This window comes from Mustela nigripes, chromosome 3 (assembly GCF_022355385.1).
Source record: "Mustela nigripes isolate SB6536 chromosome 3, MUSNIG.SB6536, whole genome shotgun sequence".
NCBI lineage: Eukaryota > Metazoa > Chordata > Mammalia > Carnivora > Mustelidae > Mustela > Mustela nigripes.
In genome coordinates, this window is record NC_081559.1 from 168,938,805 (window position 1) to 168,951,070 (window position 12,266).

General features: G+C 35.8%; 1 protein-coding gene across 1 annotated transcript in view; it reads left to right on the forward strand.

Moving 5' to 3' along the window:
• The window catches only part of PKHD1L1 (PKHD1 like 1), a 157,202-nt gene that overhangs the window by 45,423 nt on the left and 99,513 nt on the right, over positions 1 to 12,266 (forward strand). The window contains exons 22-27 of the mRNA XM_059395052.1: positions 218 to 381; positions 1,755 to 1,927; positions 7,175 to 7,322; positions 7,850 to 8,004; positions 8,739 to 8,861; positions 9,769 to 9,874. Coding sequence (XP_059251035.1) covers positions 218 to 381; positions 1,755 to 1,927; positions 7,175 to 7,322; positions 7,850 to 8,004; positions 8,739 to 8,861; positions 9,769 to 9,874 — 869 coding nt within the window. The remainder of the gene's footprint in view (positions 1 to 217; positions 382 to 1,754; positions 1,928 to 7,174; positions 7,323 to 7,849; positions 8,005 to 8,738; positions 8,862 to 9,768; positions 9,875 to 12,266) is intronic.

Below are 12,266 nucleotides of genomic sequence, written 5' to 3' on the forward strand. Positions count from 1 at the left end.
TAAATTTTGCATGCAAAATTAAATCTTAAACATTAAATTTAAGTTTCTGTCTGCTGTTCCTTGTTATGGCTGCTTTTCTGTACTAATGAAGTATGCTTGATGGTCTTGTGGGGAAAAACACTTTCACTCCTTGAAATTTGAATGCTTTTTATAGTGGACTGGTTTACGTTAAACATTACAACTGACCTATCCACCTAATTAACCAAAAATATTTCAGCTGGACCTATACTTGCATAGACCTTTTGGACCTCATACAAACCAAATACATTGGGACAAATTTTTCTCTTCAGAGGATTGGTTTACAGAAAGCATCAGAAACACAGTCCTTCTATGTAGATGCAGTATATGTTGGACAGACTTCTACCGTCTCGGCGTGGGATGGTATGTTGTATCATTTCATATCTAGTTAAGCCTTCTAAATCTCTTGTATTAAAATCTCACCATGGGAATTATTTATATTCTTTAATTTAAATAGAAACATTGATCTCTAAATATTCATAACTCATTCTTTTTTCTCAATGTTATTATTTAAATCATGTTATTTTTTATTCTAAGGATAAATGTACCCTCAATTTAAACGTTGTCATGATAGCGAGAATTGGTCTTAATAGTCCTGGATTCTGTTTACAGATATACAAACGAGACAAACAGCTTCTTTTTACTTTGTTTGATTTTTGAGACACTAACTCTGAAGATATCTGTTCCTAAAAGTCAGCTATTGACTCTGACATCTGTTTGGTAAAATTTGGCCGAATATTTCCAGGGACTTAATGGTGATAATTAATAATACTTAAATGAAAACTTTATTTCTGGTAGTCTAAGCATTGTTTTTTAGTCATGTCATTAGACCCACGTATATGAGCTGTGATAATAAAATAATTAAAATTAAACTGTGACCTTTCAAAAAAGTCAACCTAATTCACCTTAAAAGGGACTACTACCATTTTTCAGAAGAATTTTGGAATCCTTTTCTTTGGAACTATTTTCAAGTGCAAGGCCATGAGTCAACTAGTAACAACTTAAATGTAACTATTTTATTTTTATTTATTTATAAGAATTTTATTTATTTATTTGACACAGAGAGAGAGACAGCAAGAGAGGGAATACAAGCAGGGGAGTGGAAGAGGGAGAAGCAGGCTTCCTGCTGAACAAGGAGCCCGATGTGGGGCTCAATCCCAGGACACTGGGGTCATGACCTGAGCCGAAAGCAGACACTTAATCACTGAGCCACCTAGGTGCCCCTAAATGTGACTATTTTAGAGTCCCTTCTTTTGAATCTGCTTTCACCAGGCCTACATGATGATTGGTGGAGCCCATATATAAGCTAGCTCACTTGTGTCCAGATAAATGTAATTCATTAAATAACATGCCTTTAGCACCTATCATGTGGCAGGCACTGTGCTAGGTACTAAATAAATTGCTGTGAACAAAACTATCCTCCTGGTCCTGTCCTCATAGAGCACATATCCCAGTGAGTGCCACTTTCAGGGAACCCAGAGCAGAGGAGAACTAACAGGTCCACAGTAGGCTACATGGATAGCAGGGTTTTTAAATATTTTCTTTTATCTGATGAGGCTTATATGTTGACTGATTTTAGAGCTTTATATTCTAGAAATAAAAGTTTACCAAGCTCCAACAACTACTTGCCTTAAGATCTTTCTAAAATTTTATTTTACACAGCTTATTCCATGACATGGATGTAATTTGAGCAAATCCCATGCAATTTTATTTCCCATTTATTCTATGTTCTTTAGAAATGCCAAAGAGAAGACTTCCAGCATTAGCAAATAAAGGGATATTTTTAAAGAGCTTTCAGGTGAATCACACCAAAACTAATGGATCAAGTATGACCAACCAATATTCTATCACCATGACTTCATATAATTGCAGTTATAATATACCCATGATGGCTGTGAGCTTTGGGCAGGTAAGCCTAGAATTTTACAAGTTACTGTTTTCAATTCATGGGAGATTAGCTTTGGTCTAGCAAACTTTCTTTTTTATTTTTACAAATGGCTGACATACAGATGAAATATCTTTTAATAGGACAAGATAACTGTGCTAAAGATAAATGAAGAGTTAGAACTTGAGCATGAAAATTCATGTTCATTAAAAAAATCTTCAAAAGGGGCGCCTGGGTGGCTCAGTGGGTTAAGCCTCTGTCTTCAGCTCGGGTCGTGATCCCAGGTTCCTGGGATCGAGCCCCAAGTTGGGCTTTCTGCTCAGCAGGGAGCCTGATTCCCTTCCTCTCTCTCTGTCTGCCTCTCTGCCTGCTTGTGATCTCTCTCTCTGTCAAATAAATAAATAAATCTTTAAGGAAAAAAAAATCTTCGAGAGATATATCTATGGGGGAAAAAAACAAAGAGAAATATTTCTCAAACAGTCAGATTTAAGTAGAGTTTTCACTGTTGACTTGAAAGGAAAAGTTGCAGACTCTTTCAGTAAATGTTCTAAACAGAGATTGTTGAAAGAAAATTTGAGATTCTGCAATATTTTTAAAAATTGTTTCTGTTATTGGGCTGCCTGGATGGCTCAGTTGGTTAGGCATCCAACTCTTGATTTTGGCTCAGGTCATGATCTCAGGGTTGCGAGATCAGGTGCCATGTTGAGCTTTGCACTGGGTGTGGAGCTGCCCAAGATTCTCTTTCTCCCTCTCTCTCTCTGCCTCTACCATCCCACCTGCTGTCACACACATGTGTTCTCTCTCTTCAAAAAAAAAAAAAAAAAAAAGATAAAATAATAAATGAATAGTTTCTGTTCTAAACACCATTTTTTGTTTATATCAAAATGGATACAGGGAAGAAAAAGATAGTTTTTTAAAATTCCAAAAGGATCTGAACAATTTTTTGTACTGTTTCAGTTATTTATAATAAGATCAGTATTAAATACTACAAGGATTTGTATTTTATTTTTATGTTTTTAAAGATTTTATGTATTTATGTTAGAAATAGAGAGAGAGAGAGAGTATGTGTGTGTGTGTAGGCACAGGGAGGAGAAGAGGGAGAGGGACAAGGAACTCTGACTCTCCTCTGAGCACAGAACCTGACAGTGGGGTTTGATCCCATGACCTTAAGATCATGACCTGAGCCAAAATCAAGAGTTGGACACTTAACCTCCTGAGCCACCCAGGAGCTCCCTATAAGTATTTTTAAATTTAATGTCCCATAAAAATATACAATGGATTAATATAATTTTCTATAATGAGCCAAAAAATATATAATAAGTTCAGGATTAGGGTTAAATAATAATTAAACATTATTAGAGTCTCAAAGAGTGTTTTGCTTAATCACACTCTGATTCTGTGATTAAAAATACTGAAAAACTGTAAGTACTCCACAAAAATTGCTTTATCCCATGCTGGTGCAATGTTTGAATCTTAGTATCTTCAAGATGAATGTCGTGTAAGTATTTTTCAGTCTTTTACTCTTAGCTCTGTGACAAAATGTAGTAACTAACTTAGGGGATTGTATTGTCAAAGCATCTGTGTCATCAGCTCCCAGTTTTCAAGATTGCTCATTAAAATTGGTAATTGTATGCTCTAGCTTTGGTTTTTTACTCAAGGGCAATTAAAGAATATGGGACATATGTTTGTGACCTTTAAAAAAAATTCAAATGAAAGATACATGCAGTAATGTGCACATATGTTAAATGTCCAGATCTATGAATTTTTTTTTTTTTTAAGATTTCATTTACTTACTTGACAGAGAGAGAGAGAGATCACAAGTAGGCAGAGAGAGAGGGAGAAGCAGGCTCCCTGCCAAGCAGAGAGCATGATGCGGAGCTCAATCCCAGGACCCTGAGATCATGACCTGAGCCGAAGGCAGAGGCCCAACCCACTGAGCCACCCAGGCGCCCCTCTATGAATTGTTTTTAAAAATGGTAACTTTGAGGAAATTGTAGATTCATATGCAGTTGTTAAAAAATAGTAAAAAAAAAAAAAATTCCTTTTACTTTTTACCCATTTGTCCCCAACAGTAACATCTCGTATAACCATAACATAATAGCACAACCAGGAAATTGATATTGATACAAACTACCAATCAGATTTTACCAGTCCTACATGCATTCATTTGGGTGTATGTATATATTGTATATATATGTGTAGTTCTGTACAGTTTCTTTTTTAAAGATTTTATTTATTTATTTGGCAGAGAGGGAGACACAGCGAAAGAGGGAACACAAGCAGGGAGAGTGGGGGAGAGAGAAGCAGGCTTCCTGCTGAGGAGGGAACCTGATGCAGGACTTGATTCCAGGACCCTGGGATCATGACCTGAGCCGAAGGCAGATGCTTAGCAACTGAGCCACCCAGGTGCCTCTAGTTCTGTACAATTTTATCACATGTGTAAATTCATCTGTTGACCACAAGGATTCCTTGTGCTACCCTTTTATAACCACGGTCAGCTTCCTCCCTCCTGTTCCCCCTTAACTGGCAAACCTGCATCACTACAATCTTGTCGTTTCAACAATGTTATATAAAATGGAATCAGCTCTTACATAATCATACCAGTATACAGCCTTTTGAGATTGCCGCTTTTACTCAGCATATTTCCTTTGAGATTCCTCCAAGTTCTTGTGTGTGTATGGATAATTTGTTCATTTTGATTACTGAGTTGTAGTAAATGGTATGGATGTACCACAGTTGGTTTAGCTACTTACTCATCAAAGGACATTTGAGTTGTTTCCAGGTTTTGGCTACTATGAATAAAGCTGCTGTGAATGTTTATCTGTAGGTCTTCCCGTATGACATAAAATTTTCATTTTTCCAGATTAATTGCCAATTGGTGCAATTATGGGGTCATGTGGTAAGGACATGTTTAGTTTTGTAAGAAACTACCATATTCTTTTACAAAGTGCCTGTACCCTTTTACATTCCCACCAATGTTTGAGTGATCAGTTTCTGCACAAACTTGTCAGCATTGACATGATCACTACTTTTTTAATGTTAGCCATTCTGATGGTAGGTACTGGAGCTCATTTTGGTGTTAATTTGCCTTCCCCAACGGCTAATGATGTTGAACACCCATATATTCTTTTCTGCGAAATGTTTCTTCATGTCTTTTGCACATTTTCTAGTTGGGTTATTTACCTATTGTTTTTAAAGCTCCTTTATATTCCAGATATAAGCCCTTCCTCAGATACGTGGCTTTGCAAATATTTTCTCTAAATGTGTACCTTGCTTTTCCATCTTCTTTATAAGGTCTTTCACAGAATGAAAGTTTTTAATTTTGGTAACAGCCATTTTATCAATTTTTCCTTCTATGAATGATGCTTTTTGATTTCGAGTTTAAGAACTTTACACTTAGCCTGAAGTCTTAAATATTTTTTTATTTTTTTCTGAAAGTTTTGTAGCTGTGCATTTTGTATTTAAGGTCATGATCCATTCTGAGTTAACTTTTGTACAAGATGTGAAGCTTTAGGTTGATGTTCTTTCTCCATTGAATTATTTGTGCACCTTCGTCAAGAGTCATTTGGGCATATTTGTGGAGGTATATTTCTGTATTCTCTATTCTGTTCCATTGCTCTGTGTGTTGATTCATCGATCAGTCTCTCCCTTGTCGCTGTATAGTAGGACAGTGTTGGATAGAGTGATTCCTCCTACTTTATTCTTGTGAAAAATTGAGCTATACTAGGTGCTGTGTCTTCTCATGTAAATTTTGGAACATACTTGTGTATGTCTACAAAAATCTTGCTGTCATTTTGATAAGAATTGCATTAAACTGATACATCATTTTGGAGAGAATTGACACTTTTATTGGGCTTGTAATTCACAAACAGGGTATGTCTCCATTTATTTAGATCTTCCTTACTCTCTTTCAGCAGCATATTTAGGTCCTCTTTGATGACTTCCATCAACATTTTGCAATTTTCAGGTCAGATTCAGTACCTGTTTTGCTAGATTTGTATGTATTTCATTTTCTTTGAAGCAATTGTAAACAGTCTGTGTTGTTAATTTTGGTTTCTACATGCTAGCTTTTGTATATAGGAATGTGACTGGTTTTTGTGTTGACCTTATATCCTGCAGCCTTGCTGAATCCCATGAATTTTTACAAAGTAAATGCGCTCATGTAACCACTACTCAGGTCAAGATAAAGAAAATCGTTAGGTCCCTAAGAGCCTTCCTTGTGCCTTCCCCTAGTCATTAAATTATTCCATCTCTACCCCTGGATAATCACTGTTTTGACTTCTACCACCAATAAATAGTTTTACTTGTTTTAAATCTTCATATCAATAAATTGTTATTTAATTTAATAATTATTAAACAATTTAAATTATTTAATTTTAAGCAATATGTGCTTTTTTGCATCTAGCTCCTTTTATTTGCTGTTGTGAGATTTATGTGTTGCACGTAGCTGTAATTCATTCTTTGTCATTGCTTTACCATATTCCATGGTGTGAATATACCACAATCTAACCATCCTATCAATGGGCTTTTGCCTTATTTCCAGTTTGGCACTATTAGGAATAAAGCTGTGATGAACATTCTTGCATAGGTCTTCCGGCAATTATGTTTACTCCCTTCAGCGGGCAACGAGGCTTACAGTTCTAAATTTTGCAAGATTCACAGATGACTGGGAGGGATCAGAAGCAGGAGACTATCATTTTCACTGTTACAGTCTACGAATCTAATGTTACAATCTAGTTATAATCTATGAATTTTTATAGCACTGTTGCTTTTGTCAATTGATTGGCACTCAGCGTTAGGCTTTTCCTGAGTGTGGAACAGTTCTCTCTGCTGATTATATACTATCATATATTGTTAGTTTTATAGTCCCCATATGTTATTTCTCCAAAAAGAATTTTACTTCTTTGATAGCTAAGACTGGATCCCGTGTTTCCCTGCATCCCCACGGTGATTAGCATTGTGCCTGGAATGGAATGCCTGTTCAATAAATATTTGTTCATTGAGTGATGGAGGGTACACTGTGAATTAATGAGGTATTGCTGTGGTTCCAGCTGATTGCTGCCTAGATGACTGAGTTGACTTTGGCCTCATTACTGCAGCTATACAGGGATGGCCCGTGTTGATTTATGTGACTCTCCTTAATGTTCGGAAGAGTCCTGCATACCTGAGGCTCATTTATGTCATGTCCCAGGATTGTACGATAGTGAAATAGAAATCATGTTAGCCGTTCTTATGTTTAATCATTTTATCAATATTTATTTTGGAAATTAGAGAACCACAAATGAGAAAGAGAATGAATCCATTTACAGAGGAAATAATTGGCCAGGGGAGTCAAAGATCCGCATTCAAAGAATTCAAGCCGCGTCCCCACCTCTAAGGGGCAGTTTTGACATTCAAGCTTATGGACACATCCTCAAAGGTATAAGACAAAAGTTCAGAACATTGATGTATATATATATATGTATCAGTTGGACAGTGCCAGTCTACACAACCATAATAAACATTTTGGTGTATTTCTTTCTAGTATGGTTTCTCTACATAATTGATATAGTTGAGATAATGTTAGTGATGTAAAGATAAATTATTCAGAACAAACTGTATTTTCACTTTTTCTTTATCGCCTCTCCAGATATAACAGGTTATATTTCCAAAAGTTTGTTTTTCTTTTATATCACTTGACTTATAGGTTATCTATAAAGTTAATATTAAAAATGAAAATATTTGAGCCTAAGTTATAATCTGAGGTATACTACTTATGTAACTTTTGCTTCCAAGAAATACAGAAATTCTTGGCGTAAATAAGATACAAATTTTATTTTTACTATATTGGAGGAGGACAGCTGGCTTATAAGTGATAACATACAGTACGCATTTCCTGTATTTTAGGAGTGAAATTTATTTGTGAATTTTTGACTCCTCCCATTTCCTGTCCTTCTCTGTGAGCAGGCCTTCCTGCCACGGTGTCAGCAACGGATTTACAATTTGCGCTCCAGAGTGTGGAAGAAGTGGGTCGCGTCTCAGTGACACGCGAGGGAAACTGTGCTGGATACTCGTGGAACATCAAGTGGAGAAGCGCATGTGGAAAGCAGAATCTTCTACAGGTTCCCTCAGCTGGCTTGGTTTTCATTCTCTTCTGCGTGTTGCTTGCTCATTTGCAGCCTGCCTCATTTTTTTTTTCACCTTGCCCCATTTTTATGATATTTGAGACTATGTTTTAAAAAAATGCAAACTGTAGACTAAACATTAAAAAAAGGAAATTTGAGGAGAAGATTGTTCTTAATGAAGTTGACAAGATGTTCTCTTTCATGGAGAATTGCTCTTGGTACTTTATTTGCTGTCCCCTCTGGAAAGAATCCAGGAATATGTGTTAGAAGACCCTTGGCAAGGGCAGGAGGAGGTCAGGGAGCACTATTCTCAAAACTAAATCTGTGTATACTTTATGGGGGCACCAAGTATATCACCCTTGCTCCCTATAATTCTACCACCATCCCCTAGAGCTGTGTGCTGGGGACTAGCATATTTTCAATTTATTTATTTTCAGAAAAACAGTATTCATTATTTTTTCACCACACCCAGTGCTCCATGCAATCCGTGCCCTCTATAATACCCACCACCTGGTACCCCAACCTCCCACACCCCTGCCACTTCAAACCCCTCAGCTTGTTTTTCAGAGTCCATAGTCTCTCATGATTCACCTCCCCTTCCATTTTACCCCAACTCCCTTCTCCTCTTTCTTGGCTTTTATTCACTTTCAACCTTGCTTAATTTTAAAGAAAAATTTAGTGGACTCATTTTATGATAGCCTTTCTAGTAAAATAATTTTGTGTAACAATAGATTAATGATTCCAATATTATTGGAGAAAAGGCTAATATGACAGTTATGAAGATAAAAGAAGGTGGCTTGTTCAGACAACGCATACTTGGAGACCTACTTCGTATACCCAGCCAACAACCACAGGTATTTCTGAAACTTTCTTCATGACATTTAATACAATTTTAAATGTGTAACTACTTTGTAAGACATTAAAGACTAGATAAACAGCAGGGATGGGGTCTTTATTGTCACATGAATTTTTGTGTCAATGGTTGATCAACTCAATAATACTATTTTATGACTCTTGGGGAAATTATCTTCTTTATGATAAAAGAGTGGATTTTTAAGCTTAACTGCTTCCTGTTAGAATTTGAAAGTATAGTCTTTTATTTAATCTTTACATTTATTCTGTGAAGTGATTATTAATATTCTTTAATGATGAGAAAATTACCAGATAAGGAGTTTAGATGACTTTCTCAAGAGCAACCTTTATTTTCCTTCATAGCACCACTCACCCCTAGGTCATAATATGAATTTGATTTTTTTAAAAAGTGTATAGTCTTGGGATACCTGGGTGGCTCAGTCAGTTGAGTGTCTGACTTTGGTTCAGGTGATGATCTCGGAGTCCCGGGATCAAGCCCTGCATTGGACCCCCTGCTCAGCGGGGAGGCTGCTGGTTCCTCCCCCTCTGCCCCACTCGTTTCTCTCTCATGCACTTTCTCTCAAATACATAAATATAATCTTTACAAAAAACTGTCTGGTCTTGTGCAACTATTTCTCTCCCACTAGAAGATAAATTGAGTGACATCAGGGATGTCATTGGTTGTTTTTAATGTTGTATTACTGTATTTTAACATTTACAACTGTGCTTTTGCATAGTAGGCACATTTGCTGAATGAATAATGGTCAAAGCAGAAAAAGTATAAATGAATAGACTAATTTTTGTAAACAAACATGCAAACAAACAAAATTTCATCATTTGTTTAAATCTTATGCATATTCTCCTTAGCCATGCTACCCCTGTTCTCCGTCTGTGTTTCTTTATTTGAAGGTTGAAGTCTATGTCAATGGAATTCCAGCTAAATGTTCGGGTGACTGTGGGTTTACATGGGATCCCATGGCCACACCATTAGTCCGAGCCATAAACCCATCTCAAGGTAATCTGCTTTTTAATGTAGAGTAGTGTGGTGGAAGACAACTAGCAAAAATGTAAACCACTAATGATTTTTTTTAACATACTAGTTTCACCAACTCTGGCAAGCAAACATTTATACACAGGTAAAAAAAAAAAACAACTATCAGATCAAAAAACTGTGAAAAGAGCACTTATTGCTTATTTTTGTTAAAAAAAAAAAAAAATCACATTTGAAGTTGAACTCCCCAGTCTTCTACTTTTGTCATTTCACCATGTTAGATTCAGTCTCTAAAATTTCACTCTGATGAGCATTTTTGTGAAACTCTGCTCGCTGGGGTATTAACAGGAATCTTTCATTATATGAGACAACTTCTAGGAGATTTAGTACTAAAACACTGGTAATGAGACAGCTGCTGTTTAGTAAAAGAAAATAATTAGGTCCTAGGCTTGAGAACTGGAGAGAAAAATTATTGCCAAGAACTCAGTCTCGGGTGACACATTGTACCATATCTTCATAATATGTTATTACTTTAAAACACATGATTACACTTTGTGTCTGAATGTCCAAGTACTGAAATAAATAACAGGACTAAGGATTGTTAGGAGTAGTCTTTTGTTTTGTTTCAGTCAGAAAGATAAACTCAGATGCTATCATCACAGATTTAATCTTGGTGACTAGTAGGAAAATTCATCTGCTAATTAAATATCGGGGAAAAAAGGGAAATTTTAAAAACACATCTTTGTGTTGAATGAATATGTTCTTTAGACTTTTTTACAATAATGATATTACTTTGGGACAGTTCATGTCACAGGGGTCAAAACCATCAAGAGTAAGAATTTGATTGGGATGCCTGGATGGCTCAGTTGGTTAAGCAGCTGCCTTTGGTTCAGGTCATGATCCCAGCATCCTGGGATTGAGTCCCACATCGGGCTCCTTGCTCAGCAGGGAGCCTGCTTCTTCCTCTGCCTCTGCCTGCCATTCTATCTGCTCGCTCTCTTTCCCTCTCTCTCTCTGATAAATTTAAAAAAAAAAAAACTTAAAAAAAAAAAGAATAAGAATTTGATTAACTTTCATTTGGTTGTGGTCCTTTGATATTTTTACATCTATCCTTGTATCTTATAATGAATTTCCATTTTTATATGAACTTCCTGAAAAAATTGTTTCTTACTATAAATAATTAGCAATCTGAATTGCCTTTTGCCTTATTTTGATAAATTTAAAAATAATGGAAATATAAGTATAAATAATGCAATAAAAACACCTATAGTCTCTTCATTGAAAATTAGCTCAGTTAACATTTTGTCATATTTACTACCAGTCATTAATTTAAGAAAGGAAATATTATAGGAATAGCTAATGTCCTCTTGAGACACAATCGCTGGTTCTAGTGCCTACAGATCTCCCCAGAGGCTGTCACAATAATTAATTTTGTATGTATTCTTCCATGCCATTTTTGCCTTTTGTATATCAGATGCACATATGGTGATTTTGCCAGTTTTTTTAAACTTATGAAAAAGATGTTGAAATGTAAATATCAGAGCTATTACACTGTAAATATCTTTTGCATATGATTTTTGTCATTCCGCATTCATTTTGAGAAATATTTATATGGTTTTATGCATGTCCAATTCATCATCTTAAAATACTTCATGAACATACCAATTTATTTTTGTCTCTATTGAGAGACATTTAGATTGTGTCCAATTTTTTGCTTTTACACATGACTGTTTTGAGGTTTGCTGCGTGAATCTCCTGTTCTATACATGCTGGAGCTGCTTTAGGGTATATGCCCAGAGAGAGAATTGCTGGATAATAAACAAATTAGTGTGTATTCAGTGTTTTAGGTGACCAAATTGCTCCCCAGAGTGCCTATACTTGCCATAGGCATGAGAGTGCTATATTCCCCACATCCTTTGTTGAAACTTAGAATCATCAGCTTCCTAATTTTGGCCAATTTGTTGGGTGAAGAGGTTCTCTCATCATCATCTTAATTTTTCTGTTCTCTGATGAATTATGCATGTGACCATCTTCTCATATGTTTCTCAGATATTTGGGTCATTTCTTCTGCAAATGGCTTGTTAACATCTTCTGTCCACTTACCAGATTGTCTTTTTTCTGTTGACTTATAGCTGGGTATTATATATTATGTTGACCAATCGTATGCACAGGTATGAACCTGAACTTTGTTTATCTTATAGGTATCTTGCTTATGGAGCCTTTTCAGTCATTGATTTATTCCAATTTATTATATTTTCCTCTATGATTAACCATGACTTTTTAATCTCATGTAAGAGACCCATCTATGCATTAAAGTTAAGAGGTTCACATTTTCTTCTAAAATTCTAGAGTATTGCATTTTTCATTCTTAGCTATTTAAATCCATGTGGAATCCATATTGTATGTGATGTCATAT